At 46.7% G+C, this 25,554-nt stretch overlaps 3 protein-coding genes across 22 annotated transcripts in view; 1 reads left to right on the forward strand and 2 right to left on the reverse strand.

Annotated features, from left to right (window-relative positions):
• On the forward strand, positions 1-3,498 carry LOC122574925 (methylcrotonoyl-CoA carboxylase beta chain, mitochondrial). 4 transcript variants are annotated; one of them, XM_043743169.1, is made up of 10 exons: positions 1-587; positions 1,226-1,479; positions 1,553-1,824; positions 1,913-2,060; positions 2,131-2,248; positions 2,468-2,546; positions 2,616-2,750; positions 2,818-2,954; positions 3,025-3,110; positions 3,186-3,498. In XM_043743169.1, the coding sequence occupies exons 1-10, from the start codon at positions 474-476 to the stop codon at positions 3,301-3,303; spliced, it is 1,461 nt and encodes a 486-aa protein (XP_043599104.1). In that variant the 5' UTR covers positions 1-473; the 3' UTR covers positions 3,304-3,498. The 4 variants fall into 4 exon arrangements, with proteins under 4 accessions (XP_043599104.1, XP_043599102.1, XP_043599103.1 ...); XM_043743167.1 differs by adding an exon at positions 653-888 and having other exon boundaries at positions 3-587; positions 2,131-2,546; XM_043743168.1 differs by adding an exon at positions 653-822 and having other exon boundaries at positions 3-587; positions 2,131-2,546.
• Positions 1-3,826, reverse strand: part of LOC122574924 (transcription factor 12) — a 111,146-nt gene extending 107,320 nt beyond the window's left edge. For 15 of the 16 annotated variants that reach the window (XM_043743150.1, XM_043743163.1, XM_043743162.1 and 12 more), the window contains exon 1: positions 3,689-3,826. The gene's annotated coding sequence lies outside the window, so the exon portion shown is untranslated. The remainder of the gene's footprint in view (positions 1-3,688) is intronic. The other variant, XM_043743149.1, reaches the window with a different exon arrangement.
• On the reverse strand, positions 3,381-24,156 carry LOC122574926. 2 transcript variants are annotated; one of them, XM_043743170.1, is made up of 8 exons: positions 23,708-24,156; positions 8,875-8,976; positions 8,639-8,748; positions 8,112-8,287; positions 5,446-5,676; positions 4,923-5,070; positions 4,653-4,797; positions 3,381-4,587 (listed from the first exon to the last, which is right to left on the reverse strand). In XM_043743170.1, exons 1-8 carry the CDS (start codon positions 23,772-23,774, stop codon positions 4,343-4,345), a joined length of 1,224 nt encoding a protein of 407 aa, XP_043599105.1. In that variant the 5' UTR covers positions 23,775-24,156; the 3' UTR covers positions 3,381-4,342. The 2 variants fall into 2 exon arrangements, with proteins under 2 accessions (XP_043599105.1, XP_043599106.1); XM_043743171.1 differs by lacking the exon at positions 23,708-24,156 and adding an exon at positions 23,190-23,331.
• Positions 24,157-25,554: the final 1,398 nt, after the last annotated feature.

The following is a 25,554-nucleotide window of genomic DNA, read 5'->3' on the forward strand; positions in this document are numbered from 1 at the left end:
ATACGTATTAATTAAAAATTTGTCCGTGTATTAACTGTGTTATACCATTTTACATCATCGATTGTAAAAGATATAAAATCTGACATCGTTAATTAATAAAAGCAACAAAGGCATTTTTATGTTTCGTCCTATTGAAAAACGAATTGAAAAATCTATGATATCTTGACGTATTTTGTATTATATCATTGACCCTACGTGATCCTGAATTGAAAAAAATTATCTCTCTTCACAATGATAAATAGCCTGCTACAATTATGTGTTATTCCCACCGCATATCACGATAAAAACTTCGGCCTCCGAACTGTGAATAACTTCACTGAGATGGCAGCGTAGCTCGATCTCAAAAATAAGTCAATTACATTGTTGTAGCTGCTGTGTACATAAGTAAGCGTAAAGTGCAGTGAGCATAGTACGCACTATAGTTATAGATAATCGACGAGAGTAAAGTAACAGAAGGATCGATATTAATAAGGATGTTAAGGAAAGGAAATCTTTTTATAAGAAATTTACGCCATACTACAAGAACGTTTCACGATGAAGCTATCGTCATCGGTAGTGAACAAGACACCAAGTCACCGGAGTATCAGGTTAGAACGAGAGTACATGCGCATTTCATTCATAAACGAACCATCCTGAAACTAATCTCTTTAAGGATTCCACTTTTGATCGATATTACCCTATCACTCTGGAAGAGATGTAAAAATTATCGCGATATTAATTGCACGGACAGATTATTTTATCTCTTGAGTGAGATAAATTGGTATCGTTTATTTAAATACATTCGCAGCGTGATGGACGACTGCGCAACTGACTCACGATGATGTATGGCGCGTAATACAAACGTTACGAATATTGCGCGCGCCTTTTTTTCATAATTTATTAAAAACAGTGCGTGCAATGTCTCGAATAATGAAAATAATTGGCTCTCAACTGTTATCGTTGAATCATTAGCGATCACACAGCTTGAATTATTTTTGCTAAATCGGGATAATTAATAACAGTATTTGTACAATTATGATTTCTAATATTTAGTATTTGATTAATTTTATTCTACATTTTATGACTGTCGTCGTAATGGCTATCAGCGATTTTCGTTGCGTAAAGTGAAACGTACAAATTATAATTGAATAAACTCTATAGTAATTATCTATGAGTCAATGATACTGGTTGGGGGTTAAAAATGAGCGTCAGAACGAATGTGGAGCTGGTAAAAAAATGTTTCTAGGACAATTATGTACAAATGAAGTGTATGGTAGATAGACTAAAAGAGACAGTCGAAAAGGTTGTAGAGGGCGGGGGACGAAAGGCGAGAGAAAGACACCTAAAAAAGGGGAAACTTTTACCACGAGCACGAATTAACACGCTTCTCGATCCGACATCTCCTTTTCTCGAATTTTCTCAGTTAGCTGGTTACGAACTGTACGATAACGAGGAAGTACCAGCTGGTGGAATTATTACTGGCATCGGCAGGGTAGAAGGGTAAGTATTTCCAATTTCCGGACTTGAAAAAATTCTCTGAAAATTATGTTAAAAATATGTCGTCACCATTCAGCACTGAATGCGTAATAGTTGCAAATGATCCGACCGTGAAAGGGGGCACGTACTATCCAATCACGGTGAAAAAGCACTTGAGAGCTCAAGAAATTGCGGAAGAGAATCATTTGCCATGCATATATTTAGTGGACAGTGGTGGCGCAAATTTATCTAGACAAGCCGAGGTATTTCCGGATAAAATGCATTTCGGAAGAAGCTTCTACAATCAGGCTATCCTAAGTTCGAAGGGGATCGCGCAAATTGCAGTAGTAATGGGAAGTTGCACAGCAGGTTTGACTATGATCCACGTATTCTACTCGAATCTCTCAGCGCTGTTATACGCCAATTATTCGCAATAACATTTAATCAATTTATACAGGAGGCGCATACTTGCCAGCTATGGCCGATGAAAACATAATCGTTGGCAATCAAGGTACTATCTTCTTGGCTGGTCCGCCTTTAGTGAAAGCTTCTACTGGCGAAGATGTTACTCCGGAGGAGTTGGGCGGCGCGACGGTTCATTGTCGGTAATTGACAAGTATTTTAATTTGAACGCATCGTTTGTTTTCGATTATGGTTCCGGAGTTTTAATTTCAGAATCTCTGGAGTCACCGACCATTATGCCATGGATGATACTCACGCCTTGTACTTGGCTCGTCAGATTGTGAAAGACTTAAATAGACAAAGACCGATGCACGTAAACTTGGACAAACAGGTAGACGTACCACTGTATTCTGTCGATGAAATTTATGGTATAGTTGGCGTAAACTTGAAGCGTCCGTACGATGTCAGAGAAGTGATCGCGAGGATCGTGGATGGATCGAGATTTCGCGAGTTTAAGGCGCAGTACGGGGAAACGTTGGTTACCGGCTTCGCGAAAATTTACGGTTACCCCGTGGGAATAGTTGCGAATAATGGCATACTGTTTTCGCAGGCCGCGTTAAAAGCCACACATTTCGTGCAGCTCTGCGCTCAGAGAAAGATACCGCTTATTTTCTTGCAGAATATTACAGGTACGTATCTCGTTGAATGAAATTGCCGCGTTCCCACGACTAATACATCTGGTCATTGTAAAACTGCAGGGTTTATGGTGGGCAAGGATGCTGAGGCCGAGGGTATTGCTAAAAATGGAGCAAAAATGGTGAACGCCGTGGCTTGCGCTCAAGTGCCCAAAATTACGGTGGTGATCGGTGGTTCGTACGGAGCAGGAAATTACGGTACTTTGCATTTGATAAACGACTGTTCGAGTCATGTACAGTTTGTTTAATTTTGATACATGCGCAGGTATGTGTGGTAGATCTTATTCGCCAAGATTTCTCTATACCTGGCCGAATGCAAAAATATCCGTGATGGGAGGGGCACAGGCTGCGAATGTAATAGCGCAGATTACCAAGCAGCAATGTATTCGCGATGGGAAAGAGGTACAAAACATTGCAATTCGTTCTGTTATTGTCTTGTAAATTATCGATATAATCTCGTCGATTGTGACAGTGGACCGCGGAAGAGGAGGAGCAGCTGAAAGGACCGATCATGGAGAAATTCGAAAGGGAGAGCAGTCCGTACTATGCTAGTGCCAGGTAGATTTTCACGTACTATTGGTTCTTTCGCTTTATAAGAGCAAATGCGAGTTATTCGAGTAAATTGTTTTTCAGACTTTGGGACGACGGCGTGATCAATCCGACCGACACTAGAGTGGTATTAGGTCTTAGTCTATCGGCAGCGCTGAATGCACCCATACCAGAAACTAAATTTGGAATTTTCCGAATGTAAGGTTCGTGTTCAACGATGCAACCGGCGACCTGCAATTATGAAAGTATGAACCGATGTTTGTAGCCTTCCTAACAAAATTTTAGGCCAAAGATATATATTTTTTATACAAAGTTATCATGTATACATGATCATTAAACATTCCACACATATATATATATACATACACACACATATATATATATATATATAAGTATATTTCTATGCGCGTCTTTATTAGCCTTCTATCTTTGTTCCTTAACGCGTCTATAAAGTAGGGAACATCTCTTCATGGATGCGAAACAACGAGCACGCGTCCACGCGCGTATTCTCTCGCTTTATTAAGAGTTATTTTACATTTTGCGCGTTCCGTTATAATTATATTGAGATTATAGCAGCAATTAATTACCTCGTAATTGTCTAAGTTGCTTAAGTCACATCACGTTGTTACATCTCGTCGCGCGACTAGGTCTCCTCGGCATTCTCCGCTCGCAAAGGCCAATTTTCTTCTGGCAGTATAGCGGCTGTATTGTTATGCGGTTATTCGCGAGGGTACAGCTGGGAAATGAAGTAACGCGGATTGCGAGAACGGAAGAGGTGAGCGAAAATTTGGCGGTCGCTGAACGGAGAAATTTCTTGAGCAGATGCTAATTAACCCAAACTCGAAGCTTCGTGATTATTCTTCCTATACGGTAATCCTTGTATATCTCTGGAACGATCAATCACAATTCTAAGACTTTCACGGCCGTAATTCTTTCCATTAACATTGTCCCTAATATTGTCCAAAGTGGTAAAAATCTCGAACGATGTTAACCGGGCGGGATCTTGTTCGTCAACTCGATTCGATATCGTACAAAGCGAATATGCATTCAATCGTGCACGAATACGCATGTCTTTCCTTACGTAGGAAGGAAAAGAATATATCTGCTAACATCCGGCTAAACATTCGATCCATTCTTTTATCCCACGATCCACGATATACTCGAATCCTGCCGGTTCTCAAGCCGCTTTCTATTTACAGTCAACGATCGTTCATCGGTTTGCAGATCGTTCCCTTCGAATCCTACAAAAATTTGCAGAGACAGAACAGAACGAGGACGAAAGTTACAACCGCTGTTCTACACGACGAGCCGTTTATCTCCGTCTCGGTAACCTTGTATTTGAACTGTTCTTTAACCTCTTGCGCTATGAAAGCTCTCTCCTCTGTCCTAATCGTGGTCGGAGCTGGTTGCTCTCTCACTTCTTCCGCGATCACAGCTCTGGCTTTTGTCCTGTTCTTTCCTCTTCTGATGTATAACTCGGATAAGGCTGTTAAATACAGAATTTTAATTAAACTGTAATAAAATTGGAATAAGACATGGCGATTGATCTACCTTTATCAACCACTGCGTCTTCCTCGAAATCCACTTTAATGAGAGCAGACATAGTCACTTCAAACAGCTTGTTATTGTCAGTATTTGAGACGTCGATGGCTCTTCTCTTCCTGCCGAATCCAATTTGACCATTGCTGCACTCGATCTGAAATATCGGATACATTAGGTGTAGATGAAATTAGATATTGGCATAACGATGCGAACGCGATATTAGCGAGTAAGCTTCGCTAAATGACGACGAGCGCGTGATGCGGCAAAATTGCGTCTTACCCCTTGGCATTTGTCCAAACAAACGTTAACAGTACCACGAAATTGGACGTAGGTACTCTCTGGAAACTTGAAAGCTCGGAATTTCGCTGTTAGAAAGTCCCCATCCACCGTGTTGAAATTTTCGAACAGATATGGGTCCACGGAACAGCTGAGGGTAGAAAGAGTTACGTATGATATTTTCTTTTTCGTATATTCGAATCCTTTTAACCCTTTGACTAGAAGAAGATACAAAACGTCTGAATTATATTCCGGATCGTTCGTTCTGTAATTTTCTTGCCCTTTTCCTTTCTATTTCCGTTCTATTTGTAATCGTCAGCTAGAGTCTAGTCGTATGCCTGGAGCAGATTGAGTAGTCGCTGGTGCTACTCGTCTCTTCATATCGTTTTAATCTCGTTTATTGTTCAAAACTAAATGATTGTGACGATATTAGCTTGATAAATAGTTTGATAAATTAAAATACCGGTTTCTTTCGCTACACCATCAAAGGGTTAAAATAGGAACGAAGTAGAAATTGCTCGCTCACCCATTGATAATAATAGTCTCCTCCTGTGTCTTGGTATCAGTGACCAACATATAAGTAACCAAGAGTCCATAAACGGGAGCGGAGCCATTGTCCAGGAAGATCTCCATCTGCAAAGGCGTACCTGGGCTAACGTTCAGTTCCCCGGTAACGAGATTGCCACCTTGCCTGACGCCGACTCCCAATATCGGTACCGGTGCCGACTCGGAGATCTCTCCCCTGATGTCGATCACGCTGTCACAGGAAGCAAAAGATGCGCATAAAATTCCTACCCACGAAAGAAACTTTGTTTCCCGTTGAAATGGGAATAACACGCGGCCATCTGGCAAATGGAACTATCGAACCCGAGGAAGATGCGTTTGAATGTAATTTCCGGGCAAAAACTACGAGCGAACGTCTATATGATTCAGTGGTCGGCCGAAGCAAAATTAAACTGTTTGCGATTGGCAAGAAAACGTGGAAAAGTGCGGCGAACGAACTGTGCTGCGACCTGGGTTACTTTCGACAGTCATCGAATCTTAGCATCGACCTGAATCGCGTTTCCACTTCTGCCGTCTCATCGGTCGTTTCCTTCGAGCCTCTGCGTCGTACGTCTTTCGACGATCGAACGGCACAGGCGAACGGAACGGTACCAAAGACAGAGGACGATGATGAAGCCAGAAAAAAAAAAACAGGGACAAAGACGAAGTTTCCGTTTGGACGGCACGTTCGTCGATGGTTGTTTTTCTTGTTCGCATCTGTTATCATCCGTAGATCGAATGGATGTATATGGACGACGCGATCGCTGAGTATCCGAGGAATTTTCAGTTGTTCGATCATCCCTCGATAGTCGGCCAATGCGGTCGACGGTGATCCCTAATCGCGATGGACGCATCCAATCGGGCAGGCATGCAATTCCATCGACTTCGTGGAAGCAGAAACAGTTATCAAGATCGAGAAAGAATTTGCCCGTAGTGCGTAGCTCGACCCCGAGCACCGGCCACGCGAGATACCGCGTGATAACTCAACAATAAAGATTTTACGGCTTCCTGGTTGAGCAGCGACATCGACGATTCGCAGAATCCACGGCCACGGCGAGGTACGATCGATTAGTACCAATAAATTAGCGCCGCGAAACAGGAACGGGACAAAAATTCAGCGCGTGTATGGCTGCCACGGAGAGTATACTAGGGAAGAATGTCGCCTTTCATGAAGCGACTTTCATCGACGGAAAATAGGAAGAGGCCTCATGACAGCCGTCTGTTCTGCTGCCAACTAAAATTACGTTAATGGCCAAGTCAGAAGAGATTCTACGATTCAAAGTAAGAAGATCGAGGGTAACGAAATTGCGTCGGAGGCGTCATTTTCGAGAGAATCGAGTTTGAAAACTCGTCGAGTTGTTAGAATCGATCGCCGCGAAGGACAAAAACGCAGGAAAATTGGAACGAAAGATGGAAAATCCGGCGGATATACGATTTATTCAAACAAGGTTTTAACAGGCCGTTTAACGTTTAGAAACGGAATGCGGAGCCTACTTCGAAGTGGTCGTTAGTGTCTCTTAAGCGACATTTACATGTTCCGGGCAAACAAAAAGATCCCCTTGGATGGTCGCGCGCCGGTCGAAACGTTTTACCAGTAATACACGGAGAATACGAATGACTGTGGAGAAGTCAGTTTTATCGAACGAGCAGGAAAAGGAAGGGAGACTCTGTGACGCGATGTACGCAAGGCTAAAATTACATTTCAGGTTTTCCAGCACCTGCGCCGGTATACACTCGAAGAATAAATGGAACGTGGAATCATGAATCAACTTGGCGACCACAACAAACGTCCATCTTCGTTTAGCTCGTACTCGTTTGAATTAGAAAGCGACGAATACTTGAACTTATTATCCGCGGTATGCTTTGGCCTCCTTGCTCATCCCCACCGCTGTTATATTCTACGGATTGACAAGAAGTCGTTCGAGTCTCCAGAAGCGTATCTCGTTGCAAATCTATATAACTGAAACGTTCGATCATTCAGCTCAGTGCTAACGGTTGCGCGAATCGTTTCGAAAAATATAATTTTAGACCGAGCAAAAAGGTAAGAGGTAAACGAGGAAGACGCGAAATTTGTTGAAAAATATTATGTTACTATTACGTAGGTAAGTCTGTATGCGCTTTTGACTCTCGCTGTATATCAGCATGACGCGAATAATTAGCAGTAAGCCAACAAGCAGTACGTAAATCGAGAATTACCGTTCCCCTTTGATCAAACAGTTTTACCAGCTGTCTGTATAATTGCGATTAATTGCTTGCTACGAAGCAAGAACGAACCTCTGGTCTGACTAGGCATGATCTTATTTCATTGCACGCGCAGCCCGGAAGGTTGCAATCGTTTAAACTATCGAGGAGCCAAGGTACTTCAAGGTAAAGCAAAGAGTCACAGATGGATGAAAGTTTCGAATATAATTTTAGTCGTTGCTTGTTCTTGCCGATCGCTTAGAGCGAATAGAATGTCCTTGACGCGAATACGCAATCATTATTGCGCGCGCACGATCGCTTAACCCACGAACGGCGAAGGCTGGATTATGTGATTCTAACCGATCGGAAACGGAGTTCTATCGTGGAACGATAAGTGGAAAATCGTGCGAATAAGTTTAGAGAATAAATAGCGCAGAAACAGAATATTAAGGTGAAAGATAAACTCACTCGGGTTCCTGGAAACCTGCTGGAAGAACGCTGCGTCGAACCGCGGTGTGATTGGTTGCGATCGAGATTCCAGGTTTCACAACGACTTCGGTGATAACACACTTTACGGTGAACGTGTGCTTGCTGGAATCCGCCGGCTCCTCCACTATTATCCGATGAAAGTACACCTTCTGACCCTGTGTATCATTATGCGTGTGTAATTTCGCTCGAATCCATGGGATCGCCGATCGAAACAATGAAACGAGTCCTAACAACTTATCGCCAACTCTGAGCACGAATCGATACGTTCGTTCGACCGTACGTCGCGATCCTTTGATTTTATTTAGCTCGGAGCCAACCTGTTTTTATTTTACGCGTGCAGTCAATCACGAGGTTCAAAGAAAACAGCTTTCGATCAGATCGGACAAAGTCGATCGAACGATCCATAAATCACGCGGCGCACCGCCGTGTTTGGTAAATTATTCGATCGTTTTAATTATTCGGATGCGATAGTTTTATCAGCGATCAGACTCGTAATTACTGCCTACCGTGACTTTGTTAACGACTCTAGTGATACCGCATCGCAACATGTCCTGCTCTAAGAGCGGTAATCGGAACGTGGCGACGCCGTTGCTAAGCCGAGGTTTGCAAGCTTCGTCTGCAAAAGAAGATACGTTTCAGCGTGTAAAATACGCGTCTACCTTTGCATCCCGCTTCTATATCTCACGGCCACGTCGGCGTACAGCCGGCAACAGCCAGAAACACCAAGGGAATCGATCTTTACCTGGAAAGTCCTTCATCTGTTGCAGATATATCCTCGCTTGCGGACTACTCCTTACGATGTCAACCTCCATCCACTGTTCCGAGCATCTCACTTTGCTCTGAACTGGAACAGAAAAAACCCAGAAGGGATTTCGCATGAGAAATCGTTTCAACTCGACCGATATTGCGTAGACGCGAGCAATTGCGAAGGAGAATAGTAGAGCGATATCGAATATCTATCGAGCGATATCGAATATCTATCGAGCGATATCGGTCAGATAGATTAGACGCGTTTCGGAAAAATGGGCGAGAAACTTGCAAAGAGGAATCCCGTCCGACGGCGAACGCGAGAAAAACGAAGACGAAAAGTACCACGTAGCCGCAAACTAACTCGCAGTATACCACCGTAATTGCCCCATAATGTCGTAAACGTCTCGACCTTGAAAAGCGAGCAGCTCGACATTGCGCGCTCGAGAAACCCGCGCTCTGATGTACATCCCTTTAGGTTGGACCCTGTTTATTCGCGGAACTCGACGATGGATACTTTCACCGTTGGCGAGTAACGTCCGTGTGATACACCTAAACCACCGGTTTACATTATCGCGATGTAAGAACGTTGCATCCGGCCGCGAAAAACCGACGAGATAGGAGAAGAAATAACCGCGCGACGCGTACTTCGTTTCCTTCCTGGATAATTGAATTTTCGGCTGATTCGATCGCGATCGATGTAGCCGCTCCTGATCGTTAAATCGCCATCGATAATTGTATTTGACTAATAGTAGATTGGCTGGAGATCGGCTGGCGCTCGGCTGGCGCTCGGCTGACGCTCGGCGAAGAAAAATCCAATGACCGATAATTGAGATCTCCGCGCGATTACGAAGAGCCACGACCAACGATTTCATCCAGAAATACCGTATACTCGAAACGATATCGTGGCTGTCGTTTGATATATAGTTGCAGCGTTGATCCTTGGAACAAGCGCAATATCTCTGCGGGACGTAGCACACGCACTTCGCGGCCAACTACGCAGGTCGGGCAATAATTCACGGTGAAGTATCATCGTCACGCGGCCAACACGCGGTTAAAGAACGCGGCGTACCTTTCCTACGACAAGAGAACGAAGTCGGGAAAGTTTCACGCACAGCCTAACTCTGTCGGCGAACGAGGAACCGGGTTGCTGTTTCCAGATGAACCGATAACGTTTGCCTACGAATCGAAGCAATTAAACGATCCCGTCCTCTGATAGATTTGTTCTCTTCCGTGACTTAGATACTACCACGTAGTACATTCTCGGGGAATTTTGTAATCTTTCCCGTTGATTTCCTTCTGGAAGAGAAAATTCCTCGCGATCGTTAACTCGATGTCCGTCTCGCTTTTGAGCCGTCGAGCATCGTGACAAGTTACGAACGATGAAAAGTCACCCGCGTAGCTCGTGTCTGCCGTAACTGGTTGTTCATGGTTTCCGCGAGTCCATCAGGTCGCGATTAACGCGCAAATTACATGACTGCACGTTGTGTCACTTTCAAATAGCCCGAGGATTGGCGATCTTTTCCATTAGCGAGTTTAAAGTGTTTCCCCAGGCAGTGCAACCACCTGTAGTAGGTACAATCCTCGAGCCATCTCTCGACAGAGGTCCGTGACCTTCTTCTTCTTCTTCTCCTTCTTCTTCTTCATCTTCTTCATCTTCTTCTTCTTCATCTTCATCTTCTTCATCTTCATCATCTTCTTCTTCTTCTTCTTCTTCTTCTTCTTTTGTTCTTTCTCTCTAGTCCTTTTTTCATTTTCGACGTCCGCTACGTTTTTGCAAGAGCCTCTTTTACTCGCTCCTCTTTCGATGCCCGACTCGCTGTTCCTTTCTTTTCTTCGTCTTCTTCTTCTCCTTCTTCTCCTTCTTCTTATTGTTCTTTCCTCGTCTCCTGCGTCTCCTCTTTGTGTTTTGATCAGCGGCGTTCTCCTAACGTCGTAGTCACCGCGAGAGATCCTGCACTTCCCATTTCTTCTTCTTCGCTGTTCTCTCTCCCTCTCTCTCTCTCTCTCTCTCTCTCTCTCTCTCTCTCTCTCTCGTGTTTTGCCGCGATGTCGTTTATTTACCCTACTGTCAGACACACGGAGGACTTCCTGTTTCGAGTTTTTCAACCTCGTCGACGGTCCAACAACGAGCAGACACTTTTTTCGAGCGTGCCTGCTCGGTTCGGACACTCGGCCTATTGTCTTGGTAATTTATGCCACCGATAGGGATCCGCTTTCATTACCGGATAATCGTTTCGCCCGAACGCTGCCGGTTCTTCGTTCCGCGAACGATTCTCCACGTTGCGAGAGAGGGGCTACGTGACCCCTGTACCTTTCTTCTTTATTATTCTCGCCGAGTTTCCGATCCCTTCCTGTTCTCTTTGCCGCCATTAAATCCCAGAAGCACGCATCGCCTCGCTCTCTCAGAATTCCGTTCTTCTGTACATTTCCCCTTCTCCTCCGCTATCGAGCTTCGTTTTACTCGTTTCTCTCTTTCGATTTCTTTCCGATCTTTTCCCGCGTCCTTCGAAGATTAAGATCTCTGCAATTCTACCAAGAACTCCAAGTCGACCTATGCTCTCGCGTGGTTTTCCCGACCTGCGACCCTCGTACGCTTCTTCGCCCGCCCTCTGCGTTAATCGCTTAGCGCTTTTTACGTCTGTCGATAGGACTTTGTTCGTGCTTTGCGTATATCTTTAACGATTCGCGCTGTGTCGCCAGTGTGTCGACCGGAGTTTGCAGATTTTCAACCAGTCATATTTCTTACATCCGACGTCGATCTTAGAAATCAGTCGGTTGCCGATCCATTCTCTGTTACAGTTGTGTTTTTATTTGTGCCTTCTTTTCCACATATGTGGTATTTAAAATTCTCCCGCTTAATCGCAAAATGTCTCTATCGTTCGTAGCAATCTTCGCATACAACGATCTAATATCAGCCTTTGAAACGCCCTCTTTAATCGCGATTCAACCGTTATTATCAGCATGTAGATCATCCAGACTCTGAAGCTATCTTTATTTTGACTCGATATCTATCGTGGATAACTGCTTCGATCCCGAGAAAGATTAACTCCTACTGCTTTCTTCTCTGTTTCTCGTGTTTCTTTGCGACAACACGCGAGCTCGACCGAGAGAATCGGTAGAGATCGGTTTCACCGTCGATGGCGAAACGTTCCATGTATCGTCGATGCTTTTTGCCGGATTCGCCTGCTAGTGACCGGTGTTTTACTCTTCCGCTTTCTGTCTCTTTCTCTTGTACCTTTTCGGGCGCCCTTTCTTCGACTGTTTCGCAAAGTTGCCGGGAAACAAGAAGCAATTGATGTAAATTACGACGACGTACGATCCTCGGGATTACAATAATTTGAGGCCATTACTGACCTCGGTGTTAAGACGAGAACCAAGCTGCATAATTACGCACCATCGCTGTCTAACACGCCCTGTGTTGCACGGATTACGGTGCCAAGTTGATTTACCGTCGTTTGAATAAATAAGAACGAAGGTACGATCAATGAGAGTCAAAAGCAAACTCCTCCCACGAGAGGCCTTTACCGAAACTCTACGAACCGACTAATTTATTTAGATCGATCTACAAATGAGATGCCAAGTGGGACCAGAACGTTCTCGCACGGTCGCAAGTCTCTCTACGACAAATGCACGCAGTGCATTCGACCCCATTTTCCACGTAAGGCAGACAGTAACGCGGAAAGAAAGGGTGGAAATCCGGTGCGACGCGATTAACATTCGTGGCCCGTCGTCTGTGCGTCCACGCGACGTTAACTGTACAACGAATAACCGTGAGTCGAGAAGGGCAGACCACGAAGGCGGGAATATCTGTAGCTAGCAATTAAACTGGCCGATAGGTAGACGGCAGCGGAGAATCGGTCGGTCGAGCAGGAAGCTCGTACGTACTTACGTAGGCGTGCCCTTCTACACATACTTACTACCGGTTGTTACACGGTTTACGTACATCTTGTTGAACAAAAAATATTCGTACATACCATTATCTTCCTGTTAACGATTTTTTACCAGGTCCTACGTTCTATTTCGTAGTATAAAATTTTTCTAGTCGTGCTACTATATTTATACCTATGGATATATAATTCGTGTTATTATTAATAATAATAATAATAATAATAATAATAATATAATTGATACTACAAACGTAGAACGCAACTGTGCCGGTCGGTGCATTAATTAATGCCGTTACTCGATGCTTCGATTTAGCTTCATCTCGCTGCACAGCGTGTAGAACGACTCGCACGAGAAATGGATTACACGTTGCAATTATACGCGTTGTAACGAAACGAAATCGTGTTTCATTTCGCCGACACGAAATTGACTACGGAATCAATTCGTAGCTTCACGATCTGCACCGTGCTGCAATAACGACCATCGTTGTAACGTTGCCGGTACTTCGAGCGGTAGAAAATCGACAGGGATGCAGCGCCCGCATGGATATCTACGGTAACCGAGAGATCAGTTTTGGAGACACTGAAAAGGCTATCGCCTCGGTTGCAGCCAACTTTTATATCGCCAAGATTCCTTCGAGAGCTTTCTACGACTTCCGGTTGCAAGCGGAATGGATTGCTCGTAAATCGATACGCTTTCGAAGTTACAGTTAGAACACGCTGCTGGTAGGCGAGTTTCGTACGTTCGATTCTACGCTAGATAGATCTCTCAGAGGGTCCTCTCGCACGATGCTTTACCAACCATCGATACTGAAAAGTCTGATCGAAATTCTTTCTTCTCGATTTTGTACTCGGCCCTATAATTGTAGTTATCCAAGGCCGGAGTCGAATGCGAATAACCTGATTGATCCGAGAGAGATTTTAATTGGGCGTTGAGCTAACATTTCGTTTCGATAAATAGAGTTCGGATAAACGTACTCGCAGGCTACATCGGTTGCCAATTAAGAACGTGCGATATTAATTGCCACAATTTCCAAGGAGCGCGTCCATTCCTCGTTACCAACGACGTTAATTAAACGGACGCCTACGTTTTCTCAGTTACGCAAATAAATTCGCCGCCTCGCTAATTCAAACGTCACCACTGCACGTAATTCAATTATTCCGCGTTGTCGTTTCTCGATCTCCACGCGCCACCGTCAGTTATTTTCCCTTCAACAATGCAACAGTTGCGCGTGTTGCCTCGCGTATTACCTTTTCTCAGAAAAAGACGCGAGCAATTTCAATGTCTGCTTAAGGATTAACCGTTGTAGATGACTGCAGGCAACAGCTGTCTCGACTTTGCAATTTTTCCTCTACAGGGTATCGTAAAAGGAATTTTATCGCTTCGTTTTTAAATAATTTTCAGGCGAAAGAAAACGGATAGACGTACGAGTGTCTGAGAATGCAAGCTGATTGATTCTATTCTTGCCACGCTAATCTACGAGAATAAGAATTTATTCCGATACTTTAGGAGAAAACGCGCGCAAGTACGTGGTAAAATAATATGCGCCGTATCGCGTGGCTCGCGAAATATTATAACCGAGAGACCGAAGATCACACGAGAAATCTGCCTGTTGCTTCGAGCTGGCTAAACGCGGTGAACAGAACGCACGAAGCGTACCACGACTGCGTAACAGGATCGAAAGTTCGTAATCGATGCGAAGCAGGTTGGCCGCGAGAGTGATAAAAGAGGAGCGGACTCGGTAACGGTGATTTCATTCCGGTTCCTTTGGCCACGGCGCGATACACGCCGCGCTGCGCCGCGCCGCGCCGCGCCGCCCCGATTACAACAGCTGCCAGCGGTAAATCACCGATTATCAGCGATCATTAGCATCCTGCGATTCCGTCGATAGAGTTAGGTGGAAATGAAAGAATCACCGCGAAAAACGCGGGTCGCTACGCCGGCGTCCCTAAAGTCTAGAGTCTAGAGCGTTCTTACGGTGCGTTTACGATGAAACGAGCGAGCGCTTAGTAAAATTTAGAAACAAAAGTGTAAGCGAGCATCCGTTCACCGTCTGACGATTACTCTCCGGAGCAGAAATCGAATCAATGCTCGTTTATGCTTTCGTTTTATTCAATTTTGCGAAGATGGCGAAGAACGAGCGTTCGCTCGCTCGGTCTGGACGTATCGTTGGATGCCCGAAACAACGAGGGGCAACGATCGACGCATCTTTGTTATCCGCTTGCTATCTGCTATTCTAAATCCTCGTCCTTTCGATGTTGCTGGAATTACGTAACTGAAAATAGCAGACCGGTTTCGATGATGAACAAGCAATTTCGATAGAGCAAAAGCTAAGTGATTTCCCCTTAATCGCCTGCGAGATGTAAAGAGGTTCTTCATTCGCTGAATCGTTAAGCAGATTCCGCCGGGAGATTGGTACAAAGTCTCGGACGCCACGAGCGAATCTTAAGCACGCGTTTCGTTATTTTCTGCCTCGCATCAGCCGCCGGTTGTTAAACGACGTGTTGAAAGGCAGGATCCGGACTTCGACCATCGAGGTGGACGACGTAGACGATAATGTGATCGAACGCCGGTAGCAACTAAAGAATCTTATTCTTTACCGTGATACGAACAAATCCGGAGATCGACGTTGGAATTTGCTTTGGATCAGCTGTCCTTTACATCGCCGCTACTGTTCGATCCTGTCGCGCGTAATCCATTGCGTGCCGAGCGATAGATCCAGAGCCGGCGTATCGAGGTCGTACCGATATCAGCTGTCTATGAACCTACGAACGCGAGCTATGGGAATCGTAAAAATTCTAAAAATATCGTTATATCTTTGGAATACTTTGTACTCGAGTATTTCATCGAAACCCTTCGAAACGCAGTGCTAGAAATCCGCGCAACAGGCAGAAACGCTGTGCACCTAAATGGTAATGACGTCAGTCCTCTGACTCTTGGCTATGGCGCGGGCAACTACTCGGTAACACGCTGACTAATTTCAAGCTGTTTAGAGCTGGTTGACTCTTTGCGAGTCGTGAGTAACGATAAGAGAGAAGTAGCGATCCAACAACGGCAGTGGATCGCGAAATTATTCGAATATTTACCGCAGAACATTTTTATAAAGTCTCGCGACGAGAAACGACCGGTCCGATTTTAAAACTGTAAAATTTGAAAACGATTTCAAAATACTCTCCTGTTCTAATTTCGTAAATTATAATCGGTACATGTAGACGGGTAATTATAACGAGTAGTGGGACATGTGGGACACGGACTATTGCTTTCCAGGAAGATTCCTACGGAGAAGAGGCTGTCGATTTCCTTCCACGATTCGAAGAAATAATCGCGGAGCGGGGAGGATGCAAATGACGTCGGAGGATCGGTCGGTCGTAGGGTCGCGGCTAGTCACGAAATACAAGAGACACAGGGAGCAAGGTGCACCGCGCGCGCCAAATGCAGAATGAATAATTTATCATGGCGGCGATCCGTGCAGAAATTATGCGCGAAGCCAGCGACTACCGTTATGCACATTTTCGGTAATCTCGGCAACGATTAAATCGCCACCGGTCCACCACAGCCAAGCCGATTATTTAAACAATTTTACGCTTCGGATCACCGGTGCATAAAACGTTCACACGCGTCGTTACGTGGCCGTTCGACGCGCATTTTTTTCGGTCTGCATTCTTTCAATCTGTTGTACGCGGAACGTAACGAGCTGCGTCGACTTTTCAGCCGTGGAATTCGCGGTATTTCGCCAACAAAGTCGCCGATTCCTCGGTTACCACCGACGCGTAACGGAATTTCATCGCTAACCGTGACGGTCGGTTTTTTCCCGCATCTGTTCGCTCGTAGAAAGAGAAAACAGTTGGACATCGATCGAAATCCAGATCGTATCGCGCCATGCAACGGCTATAAGTTTCGCTCGCGTAATCCCAACGCTGCGAGCTTATCCTACGAAGAACAATCCTTTGTCGTTGAAAGAGACTTCCTTGTACTGTCATCGTCGAGATATCGAATCTGACTTTATCCGCAGGCGACTTCCGGCACGCTTTATTATCCAGACTTTGTACTGCTCCAGACTCGAGCACGGAATACATTTTCCAGAGGATACTCGCGCGCTTATCTGATCAGAGAATTTAATTGTTTCCGCGAGTTCGTCCTTTCCACGTTGATTCTCGGACGTCCCCTGCCAGGGAACAGTTCTCGGGTTCGCGAATATCGTTTCAAGTTCTCCATTTCGCTGCATAGTTCAGCTAAAGATATCCTTATCGATACAGATGACGAGGGTAAACGCGGAACGTTTACGTAGAACACAAGCGCACGCGCAACGGACGAGTCGCATATTTTACAAAATCCTTTGAACCGAATTTCCGAGGTTACGGATATGCACGAAAGAACCGTGAACAAGCGCGATATGCGCGAGTTCGCGGTATTACGTACACGATTCGCAGGATATATGGCGATGCGAGAGAAAAGTTCGTGCGAACCTGCACGATCTCGCGATGACGATGGAACTGCATCTCGATAGTCGAAGTTACTATAGTTATAGTTCCAGAATTTTTATAACTCCATTCTTCCGACGTCGGCGAAACGATCGCTTTAATTTTTAACTCGCTCTACGACCTCGTTACAACGCGTCGTCGTTGTCGCGAATTCCTTTCCCGGTTCGACAGGATTCTCGACCGAGTTCCCCGGCACTCTCCGTAGCCAAGAAAAATGCCTGTCCGTTTTGCGTGTACTCGCGTTTAATTTATTTTTTATTCGAACCGTGTCGTTGGCTGGGCCCATAACGTGCAATTATCGCCACATACAAGTAAACGTTCCCAGCGGAACGTACGCGAACCAGCGCAGATTTATTACCTTTGATAGCACAGGTAACGATCATTGGCAGAACAGTGGAATCATACGATACGGTCTCCGTCGAGGAACACGCACGAATGACGCTCGTCCGGGAACTTGTAGGTACGCGCGACTCGCTTCCGATAACGCGCTCGTGTTGCATATTCGATAGGGTTCTTTTTCATTTTCACAAATACGCCGATTGTACCCGTGAGTTATCTCCATACGCGAATCCACGTAGCTCGAATGGCCAACGTCACGCTCGCCAATCCGGTCGATCGCCGGCGATAAATTACAGCCGAAGAATCTCATCTCGACCAATTGGTTCACGATCGACTTTTACACGGCCGAACGATCCCACTTGAGAATTCATCGCGCGTACTAATCGTTAGAGGGGGCGTTTATGCTCGTGTCGGTTAAGAACGTCGCGACTTGTTTAACGATCGTCGTGATCGTTTTTGCGATCCTTCGTTAATTCGATGGCGTAGATATTAAAGAATCGATGGAGGATAGTTTCGTTAACGGGCCTGTACCTGCAATTACTGTACGATCTCTGTCGATTCTCTTTACAACCTCGCCCATCGTATCCGATCGAGAAAATGCTCTTCTGTGTGTTTGTGTGTTTTGTTTTCTCTTTACGCGCAGGACTTTCGTCGGTATTTCTATCTTTATCTCGTTAAGATTGCCCATTCCGTTCAGCGTTCTTGCTTTCGGACGCCGTAGTAATTATTACGTTCGTTAGCGTTAATTCTTCGTTAATCCTGAATTTCACCGTGAAGCTTGCGTTTAAGTCGATCTCCAAGTGGATTCTTATCAATTTATTAACGTTATTCTCCGAATGGAGGTAAACGACGCGTCACGTTTCTCAAACGATCGATCTCTATCGAACAATTAAAGCGAAAGCCGAGAAGAGTCTTTGGAAGAATTTTCATTGATTTAGGGACGACTGGCGAAGCGATCGATGACTCGAGGCCTCGATTATTCGATGAAAACGCCGTCTTTGTTAACGAGTTGCGAGTGACTGGCTACTTTGAGTAATTGCGGGATCATCGAGAAAGAGCGCGCGAATGATTAACGATGAAGGGAACGGGCAACAACGAAGCCCGCGCGACGTTATACGCTGGTATCCGACCGGTCATCATCGGTGACGAAAACGAGCGGCTAGCGGCTATGTCGAGCGTTCTCGCGATAGGTCAGACGAACGGAAAGGCGATTATTCCGTCGAAGTGGCCGCCAGCATCGTCGAAGAAAACGTCGTCGAGTGGTCTAAACTCGAGACGCGGTAAGAATGCAGCGCAAAGAGGTACGCGGCGATTATACCTACTCCATTTCTCGAAAATTGCTACTTTATACGCGACGCGAGACCAGCCTGAAATTACGTCCCAGATGCGTAAATCCGGTAGGTGGAAATCCTTGAAGCTGAACTACCGAACTCGTCTAATGCGTTTCACCTATTATGCAGCAACATGCGAGCGTGGAAAAACGAAGCGACGATTTTCATTCGAACATATTTTTTATAAAAACTGTACTCGTACAACAGGGAACAGGAACACTTGGAAAACTTGCTGGTAAATGAAATTCATAAAGATCGATGTCGTTGACGAGGTGCCTTGAAAATTAAGTGGAGGGAAAGACGCTGGAAAGAACCGTGCGCATTCGTTCTACATCGGCGAAAGAAGAGACGAATGCGGTGGTGTTTACGTGTCAATCGTCGCGTACGGATGTTGCTCGAACCGGCAAGAAGATATCGTCCGCCTAAAACGGAGGCGAGGTACCGGCGAGCAATTTTTACGGCTCGCCTGTGCTTCGCCAAGCAGCTTATACGGCATCGAGAGACGATCGTCGAACGGGAGGAATTCGCCCGTGGGTGCTCCTGTCCGTCCTTCGTCTCTACACGCACAGGCACGCGTGCCCACGCAGCCACGGTGACACGACACGCGTGCACAGCGAGTGGTTCGACCGGTATCCGCCATATTTGGCTGGAGGAACAGTCGCGTGAACTACGGAGACGCAGAAAATCCGCCAGGGGAAGAGGTCATCCGCGCTATCGGCACTCCGGGTTAAAGCTTTCCGTCGTTCGGTCGTCGTTCGACCAGCAGATCTCGTCGATACACCGTGAATTACGACGAAATGAGGATCGTAAATTAACTCCACGCAGCGAGTAAATTTAACTCGTTGCAAAAAGTTATCCCTCCGTCTAAAAGGATCGCTGCTGCCCTTTTTACCTCCTATCGATTACGCCTGTAGCATTATCCAGATACAGTTAAGTCCAGGCGTGAAACAACCGAATCGAAATTGCCTTTTCGTTCGACGGATCTCGATAATCTTTTTCAGCCTGGTTTTTGCTCGGGCCGCGCCGAGCTCGTGAAATACACAGAGAGAGAATGGTTCCCTCGCACGAATCGCCTGAAACGCGCGGACATGTGGCATCGAGCTTTAAACAGTAGCCTACGAGCCTTTTAGCATCTAACGGCTGAAAACTCAGTGGAAAAACTTTCCACGGTGAATAACGTTTACGAGGGTATGTCGTAGACAGCGTGGCACGGAATGTTAAAGAAGCGTCGAAGAATGAAAGATGGCACGTTTCTTCCATCAACGGATCGCCATTCGTGCAACACCGACCTAAAGAATCCCGTGTCAAAGATCACGAGTCTTCGGCGCGATAACTGTACAGATTTTTCGTGCGGTGCACCGCTATTCTTCCTTAACCGTAAAAATTGAACGCGTCGCGAGGATCGTTCAACGACCGGCCACCTAAGACCCAGTTCCACCGCGTGGAAAAAGTGGGAAAAGTTTCCCGTCGATCACGCGTCGCGATGCATCGTCCTTGAAAAAAGTAGATCCGCTAGATCAACCGCGCCGGATCACGTAATCTCGATCCATCCTATCGCTTTATCAAGCTTTATCCTGCGTTCGATCCTTTACCGTTCGATAGCGAAAAAACGAACGATTAATCGAACGCCGATTAGATTAGATTTTAAGCTTTCGATAGACGCTGCGGCTCTGGGAGAAAGGGCGAAGAGACGAATCGATCGGCGTCTAGATCTTCCAACGAGATTAGGGATCGAGTTTCCGATCTGCGATCATCGATGATCGTTTCGGTTTCAAACTGGATCGACGATGGTCTCGTCGTGCGCGAGCTGCCTTTGCGTTCGCCGGCTTTCCGATGCATTTTCTCTCTCCCAACGAGTAATTGCTTTTACCATTTATTTTACGTTTTCGTTCGCGGTGGTCCGCGGCAAGAATCGATGAAAATCGATCGGCGGATCGGTTTGCTGAAAACCGGAGTGCCGGCCTTTTTAGCCTTTTCTCCGCTGGTATGTTCGCCGATGTCCAACGTCCGCGCAGATTGGCAACCGGTTTTCCTATGGCCTCTCCCGGCCGATTCCTCACTCCCACTCTCACTCCCACCTCCGATTCCCATTCCAGCGCAGACCCTCTCGCATTCTCCGCGTCCTCCTCCTCCTCCTCCTCCTCCAGGGCCGCCGCGATACCCCATCTTCTCCCTTTCTTTCCACTCTCCTCGTCCTTTTTCCTTCGTCCACTCTTTCACCGGACCCCTTACCTTTTGAAAGAAAGGCAACCTGTCAAAAAGCAAACCTGTCACGCGGCATGCTACGCGTCCGACACGCAACATCGCCAATTTTTCTCCCGATGAACGAGACCGTCCAGGAAACTCGTTCGACGAGAACAGGATTCGTTCGACACCGGCTACGGCACTGGCGACACCACCCACTCGATTCACTTTTCCACGAATAGTTAGTTTGCATACAAGGCTCGATCGCGAGACGCTGCCTCGCAATTAAATGCGTTCCAGCTACGAGCGATTGCCGCGGACGTATTACCGCGAATCACTTTTTGCCGGAATCTGCCGGATTTCGCTCGAATTTTCTTCGTAGACTTGATTCGCCGAAGGGAACCGCTGTCCCTGGTTTCATGGTCGCGCTTCTCCCATCGACCCTTGGTAACCTCCTTTATTCCTCGTTTATTCCTCGTTGCTTGCAACGTGTTTCGGTTGATCGCCAAAACATACGAACGATACCGTTTCCGGCAAGTTCGACTCGCGGCTTTTCGCTTTCTCGACAGAGGCTGGAGTCGCGTCCGCGACCTCTCGCAGCTTTTCCCCGTGTTCGAGCAAACGAACCACACTGCGAGGTTCGCCTGGAAACCGCCGCGATTATTATTTTACCTTCGCCACGAACCACTGCGGCCTGGCTAGTTTATTTTAATCGGACAACTCGATTTAGTCCGCGATTGAACACGCTTTTTGCGTTGCGCTCTATCTCCGCTTTTTCATTTCCTTCTATCGACCACAAGGGAGGATATCGAATCGACGCGACGCGACCAGCCCGTTTCCACGCTTACATCGATCCCCGTTTTTTTTTCTTCGCTTTTTATCTCAAACCACCACGCCGCTCGTACTTTTATTCGTGGCCGCTTGCAGCGTGAAATTTAGCGAGTAAATTCTACAGCTGCCGATCCAGATAGGAAAAAGGCACTGCTGCGTACATGCTTGAACGACGAAACGAACGATAAAACTGTGAAACGTTCTTGAAGGTGAAACGCGTAGAGGGTGATCCGCATCGATAACATGCGGGTTCGTTTCATTCTGTCGCGAATCAGGCAAATTCGCGTTTTTATGGACGCGAAATCAGAGAAACAGCAGTTAAATAAAGATCTCTTAAATTGAAGAATATCTTTTGTACACGTTGGATTCGTGACAAATTAAATGAATAAATATTCGTAAAAATGCTTTCGTGAGTCACCGCGGTCAAGACGAATTTCACCTTCTCTTTTCAACGTTCTCCTGCCCACGTGCCAGGAATCCAACCGAGCCGAGACGAGAGAACGGAATACGAAATACAGCTTTCCTCCTGACGTAACGAATCGTTAAACGACTCGAGTCAATTTTTATTGACAAGGACGGATGGGTTTTGAACGATTTTCAAATTCGGCCTAGAACTGGCAAGGAAAAGGGAAGAGGGCACGTACAGTTGGAACGTACGTAACACGAAGCGTAGAAAATCACTTTCGTCCTCTTCCCTTCCCTTTCTTTCCCCGATAGAAAGATTCTGCTCGCGTCAAGCATTCCGGACAAGTTCTGCTCGTTACATGGCGCGGCGGAGATCGGCCAATCAATTTGGTTGGCTCTCGGACAAGAATTTTAGCCGACGGAACAGAGAAACGCGAAAGAAAATCGAATCCGATCGATCAAGCCCGAGATGACGTGGCCCATTAAGCTCGCGCCGAGGAATTAACTGGAAGAAACGAATTACCACGAGGAAGCAATCGCGAGCGATGCGTCTTCCGTTTGATTACGCAAAAACATGCCGACGTTAAATCAACCGGTACGCAGAGAGATCTGTGCGACCATATTGCGATTTCTATCGTCGCGTCGGCTCGACCAATTTGCGAGGAAATTAATTTTTTGCCAAGCCAGAAGGGACAAAAACCTTTTAACTTTCGCCGTGGACAGCCGTAAACGCGAGTGGCGAATAACGAGACGTATGAAAGGGATCGCGTGATTCATCGGGCAACGTTACTGTTCACGCGTAAATCACGCAAGTTTCCGTGCCTTTCGCACGGTATCATCAACGTTCTTACGTAATTTTCCGATGCTTTTCCGCTTGCGAGATAACCATGCAAGCCGTCGTGGGCTAATTTTCCGTGAGAATTCTGATACGCGAGGAACATTCGTAACTCTTCTGCGATCTAAAAATACACGTCACACGCGGTTGAAAGCATTTCTCACTTCGCGCAACGTTTCCCCCGTTCCTCGCGACAAAACAGTACGATTACCCTCCGACCACCGTGGGCCAGAATCGCTACGATCGTTGTATACGATTCGCGCAACCTTCTCCTCCGACCGACGGAAGAGAAAGAAAAAGAACGCAAAAAAGAAAAGGATAGAGATTCGATGGAAACGAAGATTTACGAGACGCGAGAGAGCGTTGCATCGAGGCCGATGCGACGATCGAGTCGCGCGTTTGACGAGTGAACGTCCGTCGGCCTTGAGCCAGGCGTCCATCGTCCGTCCACGTGACGTTTCCTTCGTACCACGTCCCATTTTTTTTCGCGAAAACAATTCTTTTCGTAAACAGTCGCACTTTCAACTTGCTCACCGTTTGCTCCTGCCACACTAAGAATGTATATCCAGCAGAGGAGCAGCCTTCGGGGTCCGGTCTCCATGTCGAGCAAGGCCGACGTTATCGATATTCTCGAAAGATGGGAATTAAGGGAACGGGGCGTAAAAAGGACAAGAGGGGGAGAGGGAGAAAGAACAGGGAAGAAGGAGAAGGAAGGTGGGAAGAAAGGGACGACGCTACGTTTTCCCTCTAACCACGAGAATCTCTCATTTAGTCGGATTGTTGGATCTCCCCGGGAATCAGCTGTCTCGACGTCCTTTTCACTTTTAAAGCGATATCGATATTCGTGCGATACGACGCGGTATTACGCGGTATTGCGCGATCCCGATGGGATACGGATAAACACAGAGGAAGAAGCGACGAGACGCGACGACGCGATCGAGTCGGAGTTGTTCTCCGTGCGAGAACGCGAGAGACACTGACGGGCCCGGGCACTGGCGGTGGCGGCAGAGTTCGAACCGCACACACCGACACACCGGACCCACACGGTACACGGACCGCGCGCAGCCGGACGTCGACGCGGAACGGGGCAACATCTTTTTAACGGCGCGCACGTGAGATCCGTCCGATGGTACGTTGTGCAGCAGGTACCCTTGCCGCTGATACCGGCATTTTTCGCAACCGCTTGGCTCAACCTCTCTCGCGGTCCACGCCGGTATCCTGCGGTATCCGTCCCAATGAAACACGGATAAAGCCGTAACGCTGCAGGAGTCTCGAGCGCGCTCCTATCGTACCGGTGAAATTGGCCCGCGGTGGAAACGATCCGAACGTGGATTTCGACAGGCTAAAGATCGTTTCAGGTCTGTATCCCGCGACGGATTATTTAACTCTCGTTCAGCAGCGACGAACGTAGCGATAGACACGATCTTCTACGAAGTTCTTGTAACTTTTGCCGAAAGGAAGGAAGATAGGTTTGAACGTAACGTTTCGGTGTAACGGAGTCAGGGTTGCAAGAGTGTCAGGCTAATTGCTCGGTGGATCGATTGGCGCGCGCGGCAAGATCGATGAGAGCGATACGCTGCAAGAGATTACTCTTTCCTCCCACGAGTAGCTGGCGAGAAGTTGCCGGACGATTAACGAGCCGTACATTTTGGGCCCGAGGAATCGTTCGATGTTTCAGCTGCGACTGATACTCTGTATTTCCCTCGCATCTACGAAATCGAGTCACGTAGCCTTTTCGAGGATCCTCCCGTTGCGTTGGAACGCGACTTTTTATTTTGCAAGCGCGAACTCGTCGTCTCGCCGTAGGCGTACAGGTCCACGAACAGAGACGCGACGTTGGGCCTTACATGGATCCGGTGTGAGTCACTGCCCAAAGTGGACTATGTAAATGCGTTCAGCCAGTACGAAGAAACTGGTCGCCTGTTTATCGCGCTAAATCTTCCCTTGGAAATCTTCCAGTGCATCTTTTTTACATCTATTTATAACTGGCTCTCGCTGCCATGGATATGAACCGCGAACCGGAATAAGTAATTGGAAATCGATACGTTGAACGAAGCTGGTCCGCCTGCAAAAATATCCATGATTTATAGAAGGGTGGCCGTTGATCGATAATTAATTATCGCATTAGCGGAGGAAGCGGCGACTGTCGGGTCAACGAAACCGAGGCTCGCCGCGTCTCGTTCGACCGGGAGGATGAGACGCGCATAAATTTATTCAGGCAAAACAGCCTTGGGGCCTTATGGCCGAGTCGAGGCCAGACAAACGGATGTCTGCCTCTGATAGACACTGGCGTCGTTCGTGCCCGCTCGTGCACGATCGTGCACTCTCGTGTACGGTACCTGGACGAGCCACGCCATACTCCAGGCCTCGAGGTGAAAGTG

The sequence above is a fragment of the Bombus pyrosoma genome, linkage group LG14, assembly GCF_014825855.1.
Source record: "Bombus pyrosoma isolate SC7728 linkage group LG14, ASM1482585v1, whole genome shotgun sequence".
Classification (NCBI taxonomy): Eukaryota; Metazoa; Arthropoda; class Insecta; order Hymenoptera; family Apidae; genus Bombus; species Bombus pyrosoma.

Coding starts and splice junctions, on each gene's coding strand:
- LOC122574925 (XM_043743165.1), top strand. CDS start 474: ATGTTAAGGAAAGGAAATCTTTTTATAAGAAATTTACGCCATACTACA. Junction 588..1,225: donor CCAAGTCACCGGAGTATCAG/GTTAGAACGAGA, acceptor AAATGTTTCTAG/GACAATTATGTACAAATGAA. Junction 2,751..2,817: donor GTACGGAGCAGGAAATTACG/GTACTTTGCATT, acceptor ATACATGCGCAG/GTATGTGTGGTAGATCTTAT.
- LOC122574926 (XM_043743170.1), bottom strand. CDS start 23,774: ATGGAGACCGGACCCCGAAGGCTGCTCCTCTGCTGGATATACATTCTT. Junction 8,288..8,638: donor GAGTCGTTAACAAAGTCACG/GTAGGCAGTAAT, acceptor AATGATACACAG/GGTCAGAAGGTGTACTTTCA. Junction 5,071..5,445: donor GAGACTATTATTATCAATGG/GTGAGCGAGCAA, acceptor TTCTACCCTCAG/CTGTTCCGTGGACCCATATC.